At 40.1% G+C, this 11365-nt stretch overlaps 2 protein-coding genes and 1 long non-coding RNA gene across 3 annotated transcripts; all 3 read left to right on the plus strand.

Annotated features, from left to right (window-relative positions):
- Positions 1-313: 313 nt before the first annotated feature.
- Positions 314-2922, plus strand: LOC139642352 (macrophage mannose receptor 1-like). The gene is made up of 3 exons (XM_071517153.1): positions 314-440; positions 1101-1484; positions 2576-2922. The coding sequence occupies exons 1-3, from the start codon at positions 314-316 to the stop codon at positions 2920-2922; spliced, it is 858 nt and encodes a 285-aa protein (XP_071373254.1).
- Positions 2923-4066: 1144 nt separating this feature from the next.
- On the plus strand, positions 4067-6329 carry LOC139642348 (uncharacterized). The gene is made up of 3 exons (XR_011695040.1): positions 4067-4161; positions 4448-4544; positions 5984-6329. It is a non-coding gene; the product is annotated as an uncharacterized lncRNA (long non-coding RNA).
- A 559-nt stretch (positions 6330-6888) lies between these two features.
- Positions 6889-10294, plus strand: LOC139642353 (C-type mannose receptor 2-like). Its single transcript, XM_071517155.1, has 6 exons — positions 6889-6938; positions 7173-7210; positions 7323-7361; positions 7943-8287; positions 8986-9333; positions 10134-10294. Exons 2-6 carry the CDS (start codon positions 7177-7179, stop codon positions 10292-10294), a joined length of 927 nt encoding a protein of 308 aa, XP_071373256.1. The 5' UTR covers positions 6889-6938; positions 7173-7176.
- Positions 10295-11365: the final 1071 nt, after the last annotated feature.

The following is an 11365-nucleotide window of genomic DNA, read 5'->3' on the forward strand; positions in this document are numbered from 1 at the left end:
TGAGAGTTTTCCCTACCTGTAGCTGCCGGGCCACGGTGTCTCATGGTTCACTCTTGAAATGGTTAGCCAATCAGAACAGAGGGTTGTTAACATTAATGAGCCTTAAAGACACAGCACAGAGATGCTGGAAAATTAACGTGTAAAAATGGATTGAGAGTATTTTTGGTACATGACACCACACAAACAACATCCCTATATTTTTGCCCCTGTGACCCTCTGTGTATCCCTCCCTTACCGGTTTCCCTCTCTCCATCTCAGATGTGGCGTCGTCCCCAGCACTGGACAATTCGTGATCATCTGGGACTGTGGAGGGATGGAGGGTCGCTACGTCAACGTGTTCCAGCCTTCGTCGGAAACGGCGCTGAGAGTGTGTGAGGTGGAAGTCTACAGCACCGAGGAGCTTCCCGTCGACACGTTCCCTCAGTGGCCCCCTCCGCACGGTGAACACATCACACCGCTTCACAGAAACCTCCTGACACCAAAAACCTCAAAACACCTGAGCAAGAGCCTCATGACTCACAAACACTGTTGGGAGTAAAGTATAAACTAATGCTGCAGTTACTGTAATCACATTACAGTGACTGATCTAACAGATTGGTCGTTACTTGTGTTACATTCTTTGTGATCCACTTTTATTGAATTACTTTATAGATCGGGTTCAGACAATTTAAACTGGCATTTCATGTTTTCTTAAGATAACACTGCATTACATTCTTTAGCCTCTTTATTGGCCTGATATCTATGAAAGATTCCCCGTGTCTTATGCTGCCTTCAAGTCATGTTGGAAATATGAGAATTACCAGTAAAGCGCACATGAACGAGCCAACAAAGTGCTAAAAACGACTCAGAAAGTCTGAAATTAAAGGAAGAGTTCAGTATTTTGAACCCTGGGCCCAAATAACATGTTTTCAGTCATGATCCCTATTAGTAGAAACCATAACTTCGCTAGCTGCCTGCTCTGCCTGTCCGGTAACACCGGGAAGCCTGCTACCACTCTACTGCAATAGAAACCTAGGGGCATATGCGACAGTCTTTGAAACTATGATAAACGTTTTGCAAAACACAACGCTTTTGCTTGATTTTCTCCCCTCTGCCAACAGAATACTGCTCCTCCTCGTCTTGCAGCCGCGACTACGTTCTCATTCACGATGAACCGAAGACGTGGTCTGAAGCCCGGACCTACTGCAGGGAGAGGTACACCGACCTGGCAACCATCGGCAGCGCTCAGGACATGAACAGGGTCACGGACATAATCGGCGACGACTTCAACGACTTCTGGATTGGGCTGCATGAAGACGTCGTCAGGTGGAGGTGGTCCCTGTCGGACGAGGGTTACTATGGAGACGGAGAAGCTGAGTTCAGGGGGTGGGCTGGTGACGAACACATCAACGAGACAGGGATCCAGCGGTGTGCCGCCATGGGAGACACAGGGGAATGGAAACACCAAGACTGCGGTTTACTGAACTTCTTCTTATGTTTTGATGGTAATATTATGGACCAGACTTCAGCTTCTTTAATTTTGAAATGTGTTTGTTGTTGTTCTGCCTGTAACTAGCTTAAAAAAAAGAATATTCTAACAGTTTCTGCACCAGAATGTCTATAAAAACATTAGGACCCAAGGAATTTTTTGACCATTCACTCTTTATTGGGTCGATAAGATGGTCTTTGAGATGCTTTAACAAAATAAACTTGGGTAAAAGGAAAAAGGTTTCCATTTACAAAATTAACGCATCCCACTTCTCAATTTGATATCAAAGAATTGATATCAAACATATTTATAACAATGACATCAATTTGACTGTTCATTTATAACCAACAATGTACTCATTCCACAACATTCACACATTTAACATAAGTCATGGTTCCACAAACAATTTCCTTCAAACAAAAGACATGAGATTTACAAATACTATTACTGTACCTTCACACATGCTCTGACATTCTGTATGAAATCTTTGCTCCTTTTCAGTAAATGTTATATTTGTGTGCTCCAGAACAATACATGGGCTCTCATACTCAATTGGGATGAAGCACCACTAATGCATTTGAGTAATTTATTGCATTGGAAGCACCCAAACAAAGCACAAGAGTCTCAGTCTACATTAAAGTCACACCGATTTCAGTGTGAAAAATTACCTTTGCACCTTTTTAGCTCATTCTATCAGACCTACACCTATCTGACAATTTATGTATTCTTATATCAAACTAATCCTCCCATCAAATACAACTGCCTTTCTCCCCCTAACCGATATCCCATTGGTTTAGACTTTTGAATGATCCGTCCCTGCGTTATGTCCCGCCCCAACATCCTGTTTCAACAGGAAATACATCCCATTAAGGAAGCAAGATGCTCTCAAAATGTGGTGTTATTGTGATTTTAACAATAGCTATATGAACAACTTAAATGCAGTAGCGTTCATCCTTCATCCCTGCTGAATGCTAGCCATTTTATCAGCATGGTGTTTACAAGTTTAGTGATCAGCCTTGAGCACCATTTTCAACACACTCCTACTTATTTATTATATTTGTGTGTTGGCATTTCATTTGTTAGCATTGATTGTTTCTGTGGTCACAGGCAGAAACGGCGCCCCGAAGACCATCATTCTTGTGGAAACAGCAAAGAACTGGACCGACGCTCAGCGCTACTGCAGGCAGTACCACACAGACCTGGCCAGTGTGAGGAACCAGACAGAGAACCAGGAGATCCAGAGCCTGGTGCCGGAGGGAACGCTGGTCTGGATCGGCCTGTTTGAAGACTCCTGGAAGTGGTCCGACGGGAGCAACTCCTCATTCAGATACTGGTGGCAGGAGCAACCCGACGATGGAGGAGAGGGTCCTAACTGCGCTCATGTTGACGGCTGGAAATGGAGCGCGAGGCCGTGCGACACCAAATCCATGTTTCTCTGCCACTGTAGGTGTTAGACAAGCTAGTTTCCATCATCTCCACATTATCAGTATGTAGGGTACAGCTACTGTACCCAGTACTAGCAGCTCTGTGTACCTGCATGGTACAGTTTGCTCACTGTTTCCATGCTCACTAGCATTACAAAGTTATTCATTCTCAACATTTTACTGTCTGTAGGCTGACCAACCAGCAATTTTAGAACGATGGAAAAGAGAGACTTCCTATAAAAAAAAAATATCCAAATTGAAAACATTTTCTGTCCATTTGTGTCCTGCAATAAGCAATATCAGACCTTATAACCAATCCTGAAACTAATGTGTGCTATGTGGAGATTTCATTGAGACATAATGATATAAACCAATATCCACACAGCAGCCAGCTGTGTTGCTGTTTTCACCTCTTTTCTAAAGCTTGTTGTCAAAATCATTTTCATCTTTTATTTTTTTTAAAAACTAGCTTGTCTCCTCTCTCACTGTTTAAAAGCGCCGCTCTCCCCCTCCCATTCCTGACAAAAATTCTCATAATGGCGGAATCGACAAAGCGAGCAAGTAAACTTGATAAACTAGTAAAGTTGCTACCTCCCTCTTCACTTGTCATTGTAGGACACATGTGACCTTCAGCGTGAGAAAAATCTGTCAAAGCGAGACTGGTAACCCGTGACACTTCTCCGTAGGTACGTTTAGATTAGCTACTAGCCTTTATGCACGGTCCTTCGTCAGATTTCTCCTTTGTGGCCTGCGTAGTCCACCTGGTTTATTTACAAATGTGTTGCAGTTGCTATCACCCTTTAGTGGTTGGAAAATCGCTTAGTGCAGCTTTAAGGCAATAAGTAAAGTTTTTACAAAAATTACCATAATCTGTTGTTGATCAAAACCAATATTACCTCTCCAGGTGCTGAGATTTCTGGCTTTCAAAACTCACTTTTCATACTTTCCAATGTTTTGGAAGAAAAAAGTTCCCGCTCAATGGAATTTCAACACACTTTTTACTGTTTGCACTGATTAGAAAACATCAGATATGTGTCACATGTGAGGGGAAAAAAATCAGAATTGAGACACTTTCAGCTGCTGTGTGAACGTAGCCACAGATAGCAGAAGTCCTCAGCAGCTGTTAGAAGTTCAACAGATCTATGTAAGTTTAGCCATAACATCAACAACTATTTTTCAGTCTTTCACAAGAGGGTTGTGCTGAAGACGAGGATCCAGGCTGATTTTGACTTGACTGACTCAGTCGTCCAACAACAAATCCTACAGCAGGTGAGATAAGAGACTTTTTACTGAGAAATGTTTTGACAAGTCTGTTCCCTGTCTGAAGGGGTGTAGTGAAGGTAAAACCAGCTACTCAGTTTAACCACATTTTCATTTATCTACTGATAAAATAAAAAACAAAATCTTTCTAAAATAAATGAATGGTATACATTATTGTCATTAGTTCACAGCTTATCCACCTTTTCATTTACCACTACAGCATTCTTCAGCTGGAGGTTGAGGAAATGTAATGTAAATGTTAATGTGAAGACCGATTCCTGTGCATGTTTCCTAGCTGGAGGCGGAGATGAGAGAGAAAGGCATCAGGGAATTCAAGATCCGCTGGGTGAAATCAGAAGTGTTTCACAAGGACGAGACAAAAGAGGAGAAGAGTGAGTCTCTCTTGTATCTCTCCAGTATAGACACACACTGGCCTTATGGGTACATGTAGGACACAGCTAACTTGCTAGCGATGCTACTAATCTATTTGCATTTGCATTCTTGTAAGCATTACAAAAGTTATTAATTCTAACCATTACAGGCATTTGACGGAGCAGACAGGCAAATGTGTAAGATATGTAAATGTCAACATGGCTATCATCATGGCAGGGACACTAAAATACAAAATATGCTTACATTTGATGTATTTATGATGTGGAAATATGTTGTATGCATGGGAATCCATGATAGTGTTCGTTTTCTTTTTTTTTTTTTTTTTTTGACCCCAGCTTCTCCCAATCTCCCAGTCTTGAGCTTACTTCTCCAATCTATACTCTACAGCTGCTGGACAGATAAAGGTATAACTAAATAAGTTATAACTAAAGGTATAACCAAAACTAAAGTTATAACTAAAGGTGTAACTAAAACTAAAGGTATATAACTGAAACTAAAGGTATAGCTAAAGATAGAACTGAAAACAAAAGGTATAACTACATGTGTAACTGAAACTAAAGGTATAACTGAAAGTAAAGGTATGACTAAAGGTATAACCAAAACTAAAGTTATAACTAAAGGTATAACTAAAACTAAAGGTATATAACTGAAACTAAAGGTATAGCTAAAGATAGAACTGAAAACAAAATGTATAACTACATGTGTAACTGAAACTAAAGGTATGACTAAAGGTATAATTGAAACTAAAGGTATAACTAAAACTCTCTAAAGATTTATTTTTCAAGAGGCCGGCATCATCACCTGCCACATGAATACTCAAGGCCCAGTGTGTGTATCAGGGTCGGGGTCAATTCATGAATTAACTCATCAATTCCAGTTCAACTTAGGAATTGGAACTAGAATTTGAAAAAAACCTACAGCAAACAGAATTGGAATTGAATTGGAATTTCAGGAAGTTGAATTTAATTCAATAAAATGCTGTGAAAATCCATGTTTTTTTTTTTTTTGTTTTTTTTTCTTACCACATATCTCAGATTACATGTAGTGTTATATATTATCAATACTGAATATCATAAAATGATAGAGGAACCTTTCAGCTGGTATTTGATGCATAACATCTTATTGTAATACATACATTACGATTGAATGCATTTGATTTGTTGAACTGTCTTTTATTTGATTCATAATGTTTTGATTTATAATGTTTAGCGAGTCAAGACAACCTCTCTTAGAATTCCAATTCTGTTTCCTTGGAGCTGGGTGACATTCATATTCCAATTCCAACTCCAGGAATTGAATTGGAATTCACCAGGCATTCTCAGTTCAGTTCATGAATGGCCCCAACCCTGGTGTGTATTCTTCACAGTTCTGCTCCACACTGTTTGCTCACCTATAGGGGGAGTGTGACTATAGAAATGTGTGCTCTCTCTCCCAACAGGTGAGTGTGCAGCCGGAGGGAAGTAGAACATGGAGTCCCATTACTGAGACTGGACTGGAGTTGAAGGTTGAGGAACTTGAACAGATCTGGAAGGGAAAGTAGAGTAAGATGACAGCAGTGTGAGATCAAATGCAGTGTATTTGTAACTGTCCTATTATATGAACTTTTGAGTGTCTATTGTTCTCATGTATTTGTTTTGTATATACTCAATGAGGAAGCCATCGCATCAGATCCATTTTTTCTTGCTGCACAGTATGTGGTCAAAATTTCCTCAAAGGTTTTGCATTTGGATCCAAGATACTTCCATGTAAATACAAATGAACTGCAGCTAGATTTAGACAGTGTTTGGGCTGCCTCTTCACTTGATTTTTGCTTTTCAAATATCATTGCCTTCCATTTATTTATGGTTTTTCAAATCCAATAAATGCAATTGCAATAAATATAATAAATGTATATATGTAATATTAATTAAGTATTACACTGAGCTAGTTTTTTTTTTTTCATTGTTACTTAGAAAGTCTATTTTATCATGCTACTTCTGAACATGGATACAAATGTAACTTCAATTAATCCATTTGAATGGACAGAATTTAGTGAATTTTTACATTTATTTTAGTGCTTGGTAAAATGTATACATAAAAACAAAATCTTTATGGTCTTTATGGTAGTCAATCAGTGCTAACTTGGCTAGAATGGAAACTCAGAATAAAGACAGTGACAGACTGGCAAGGCAGCACTGCTAACAAATAACATGAAAACTTTGACAGTCAGAGGAAACACAGAGCTGGATGTCAAAGGACCACTGGTAACCAAATATGCTGCTGTTTGCTCCTCACCACTGGTCCAGTTTTGCATGAAATGGCATGAAAATGTGACAGAAATGTTCCCTGTGTGTCTCTGTGAGGCCAAATACTGAGAGAACCAAGTTGTGTAGAAGCTTGGACCAACAGGAGAGGTAAGCTGAACATTTTTTGAGATATTAAATGAAACTACACTAATGGTGTAATTATTTTAAAATCATTTGAATATTGGAGATTATTGGAGTACAGTACATACACTGTGAAGAGTCTGAGGTTCCACTTTCTTATTACTTATTTCATACTTATTTTTTCTATGTTATGTTATGATTGAATGATATGATTTCAGATATGAATTCAGATATGATAAGCTATATTGTTGTCTCATATAGATCAATGGTTTGGCTACATGGTGCTATCCCTCTTTTTGGTGAGCATTACACTTGAGCACTGTTAACTTACTGGAGCAACAGTGTTTTCACCTGTTGCAGATTGACTATAATGGTTTTTGAAAATAATAACATGATGTGCTTCATTCAAAGGGGTTTTCCTCATGTTTCTAAGGATCACCGCTCAACCCAGTAAGTATATGTTCAGAATTAGAACTAATTCACAAAGAACAAATTAACATTAACAGAATTTGTGAAATTTGTACTGTGCATGTTTTTCAACAATGTGGAACAGTTGGAAAAGGTGCTCAAAACGGTAGCGCATAAAAATGTGAATAAATTGTTGTTTGTTAATCTCTCTTGTTGTAACTGTGAAGCTTCATGTGTTGTATTGAGATGTACCTATGTTTTGTTTGTGATATACTGTTTGATTTGTAAACCTGAAAAAACCCATAAATAAATCATAATAAAAAATAAAAAAAATGTGAATAAAGAAGAACTGCCACGTTTGTTAAGAAAAACCTGCACCTTAATCTGATTATCTACCCTGTTTTGTGACTTTAAAGTCATGTGCAACTTTTAGATTATGGCATGGTTTTTTGATGAGCATGACAATTAATCAGAATGAATTATTAATTATATTATTTTCAAATAATTTATAAATCAAATGCTGATATTTTGCCAATAATAAGTGAGTTTTTTTCTCTTTTTTCTTCCCCCAAATGGATATAGCATTTTAATTCAGCTCCAAATCTTATCTTATCTTTCCACAGCACCTCACCAGTACCACTTCATCAACCAGTCCTTGAGCTGGCCTGAAGCCCAGAGCTACTGCAGACTGAAGCACGCTGACCTGGCCACCGTAGACAACATGGACGACATGAACCGGCTGGCCGAGGCTCTGGGCGGCGATATAAAACCCAGCTGGATTGGGCTCGAGAGGCGAGGGCCCTTGCGGTGGCTGTGGTCCGACGGCAGCGGGAGCGCTCACTTCACCAACTGGAAAGAAGGTGAACCGAACGACGCAGAGGGCAGGGAGGGGTGTGGAGAGATCTCAGAGGAAGGGACGTGGAACGACCACGTGTGCGGGGACGGCAGGTCTTTTGTGTGTTATGAACGTGAGTAGAAAACACACACAGCTTACTCAACTCTCTGCCTGCAAAGTTTGATTTGGGTTTTTGTACAATAATAAAAGTGAAGTGAAGTGATAAAACAGATTAAACATAACAGATAAAGCAAAAAAAACAAAAACAAATTTGTTAAGGTGAGATCAAAACAAACAAACAATGTATTTAACATTATACAGTTAAGTCTCTGTTGGGTTAATCTTTATGCAACAGATCCTCATTCACTAACACTGAATCACTACATTGGTTAATACAGCCAGAACTCACTATATTAGCTTTATGCAGGCTTAACACTAACTTAAAGGTGAATTCCACCAAAAGTGATTTTTAGTTTGTTATTGTACAAAAAGTGGACATTTTCCTAAAATTTCCATAAAATTTTCCTTTCAGCCATCTTCAGGCAAGGCGGCTGTATGATGTCAGAGGATGTGGCTTTGCATGCATGTCCCTGCATCTCGAGAGCTTGTAACTCTAAAGCCATAAAACAACTACACAAATCTGTTAGGGAAAATGTCTACTATTGATCTACTGATTCAGTGTCTTGCTCAACGGCACTTCGGCAGAGCAGATTCTTGCTGTTGCGGGGGGGCTTGAATCCGGGGATTTCAGTTGAAGAGCGGTCTACCGACTCACCTCACCACCCTGTTGCGGAATAAGAACCTCATATTCAATGTCTTGTGTCTTTGTAGGTAGGAGTGATGGCATGGTAAGGTATGTATTCTACTCAGGTGGAAGTTGGACCTGGGTGCAGGGTCAAGATATCTGCAGAAAGCAGCACACCGACCTGGCCCGCGTGAGGAATGGCCAGGAGAACGTGGTGATTAACAACTTGGCCGGGAACAACAAAGCGTGGATCGGCTTGTTCAAGGACTCCTGGACGTGGTCCGACGGAAGCGGCACCTCCTTCAGGTACTGGCTGAACGGCGGTCCTGACAATTACTTCGGAAACGAGAAGTGCGCTGCTGTCGCAATGTCGCTGCACGGGCGCTGGGACGACGCTCCGTGCGATCACAGGGCCCCGTTCGTCTGCCAGGGAGGTGAGTTACTGAAACAAGTGGCTTTGATCAAGTAGGGGTTATCAAAACTTAACCTTCTGCAGTTGTGGTTCAAGAAGAAGAGAAGAAGTTGTTGACAGAGCACACAGGTTTGTTTACAGCAACGCCCTGCTTAGCATTCATACAGTCACACACACACCTTGAAATTGTCAAAAATAACCACAATCTTCTACTGTTTGCCATGCAGCAGCTCCACTAGAGCAGTTGGGGGTAATACCAGTGCAATGTTTTGTCTTTTTTACAAAGGTAATCCATCTTTTTAAATAACAAAAATTGTATTTTGTATTTTTTTCCTATTTATAATGGAACAATCACTGCAGTTGCATCAAAAATAGTTCCTTTCTGCCATAATTGAGTGCGAAGAGATCATTGTGCGTATTTGCCTTAAGTTCAGTTATGCCTCTTCACTGCCGTAGTGCGCAGTAATGGAAAAAGTGAAAATAGTGCCCATTAACCACAAGAACTAGCTGTGTGATGAAGTCCTGTTAGGAAAAACTGCAATACATGCGTAATTTAAAATGATGGATTGTATTTGTCAATGCAGCAGTGTGTCTCATCGAGCTGTTTTAATGTATTTCTGAAAACAATGGGACTTCCGGTGGGTCGGGCAAACCTGCAGTAGTACAGACAATAGAAGCATCTGACTGGCAAATACATCGGTGGGTTTAGACTCTTCATAGGCATTAATGGCGATAGGAAAAAAAAAAAGTGCACTGAATTGAATCATCTGATTCATCAGATTCAATCATCTGACTGTGTGGTTCTGTGTTGGGATGCTGCAGGTCTCAAAGCTAGGAAAATGGTGGTGAGGATGAAGATGAGCACCGGTGTGGATCTCACTGACTCTACAGTCAGCGCCACACTACTACAAAAGGTCAGGAAGAAACAGAGAGAGAGAGTTGTTATGAGAGAGGAAGAGCTGTTAGGGCTACGGGGTTCATGATTCAATACAGCCACGATACGATGTAGTAAATAAAAAGTTCAATGACAACAAAGTCTGACTGTGCAGAATTATGTTTATTTCTGAGCCACAAATCTTTCTAACAATGGCATTGGCTCGCTAGAATGTAAACAACAATTTAAAAATGTCATTACAAAATGTAAGTAATATAATTTGGATGGAGAACTTGTGAAACTGTGATGGGCAAGCGTCTCATTTGTGATTACTATAGCAGAATAAAACGGAGCTAATATATTCATTCATTCATTTTTCTGCCCCACGATACGCATTGTCACATTTTTTGTATCGCAATATATTGAATTTCAATATATTGTCCAATCCCTAGTGGAGAAGCATTGGGGAACTGATAAAGGAGAGAGAGAGAGAGAGAGAAACAGTGACATGTTTTACATTTAGCTACAGGTACAACTGGAGAGTGTGACAGGAAGAGAGTTAAGTTTGTAATATTGGTGTTTGCTTCAGTTGGAGACAAGCCTGAGAAATCACAGAATGTCTGATTTCAAGCTGAGCTGGCGGAGTGACAAAGACGGACAGATCTTCCAACGCCAGGAGCAGCAGGGAGCGGCCGGGCGGCCAGGTGAGGGTCGACTCCAGGAAAGAAACTTCTGAAATGTCGCGCTCAGCTCCGAACACACAAAGTGTCTCGTGGCGTACGGACCTTTCAGCACCAGCCTGCATCAGCTGACGTCCGGACGACACGCTGCTGCTTGAATAAACAAGAAGAGATGGTTTTTCCTCATTATATCTTGTCTCACCAGAGAAAGCCCACTATCCCAACAGTAATATGATAAAGTTATGACACAAAAATATAAAACATTACATACATTGCTTAGGAACAAGCTAAAAACCTGAATCGTCCTGGTAAACCTGCTTGGTTAAATAAGACTTCAAATTTGCATCGTTTTGTTTAAAGTAAAAGACCTTTTTTCCCCCCTAGACTTTAACTCTAAGACTCATTTTGTCATTACAGGATGCTAATTTCCCTACAACTGGTGGAGTTGAAGAGAAACTGAAGAATGATGGATTGAGAGCAATAAAATAAACATGTACCTT

Source organism: Centroberyx affinis, unplaced genomic scaffold, assembly GCF_046629955.1.
Source record: "Centroberyx affinis isolate AG114_WGS23_722 - 3 ecotype Tasmania unplaced genomic scaffold, CSIRO-AGI_Caff_v1 ptg000467l_1, whole genome shotgun sequence".
NCBI lineage: Eukaryota > Metazoa > Chordata > Actinopteri > Beryciformes > Berycidae > Centroberyx > Centroberyx affinis.

Coding starts and splice junctions, on each gene's coding strand:
- LOC139642353 (XM_071517155.1), top strand. CDS start 7,177: ATGGTTTGGCTACATGGTGCTATCCCTCTTTTTG. Junction 7,211..7,322: donor TGGTGCTATCCCTCTTTTTG/GTGAGCATTACA, acceptor CTTCATTCAAAG/GGGTTTTCCTCATGTTTCTA. Junction 8,288..8,985: donor GTCTTTTGTGTGTTATGAAC/GTGAGTAGAAAA, acceptor GTGTCTTTGTAG/GTAGGAGTGATGGCATGGTA.
- LOC139642352 (XM_071517153.1), top strand. CDS start 314: ATGGAGGGTCGCTACGTCAACGTGTTCCAGCCTTCGTCGGAAACGGCG. Junction 441..1,100: donor TCAGTGGCCCCCTCCGCACG/GTGAACACATCA, acceptor CTCTGCCAACAG/AATACTGCTCCTCCTCGTCT. Junction 1,485..2,575: donor CTTCTTCTTATGTTTTGATG/GTAATATTATGG, acceptor CTGTGGTCACAG/GCAGAAACGGCGCCCCGAAG.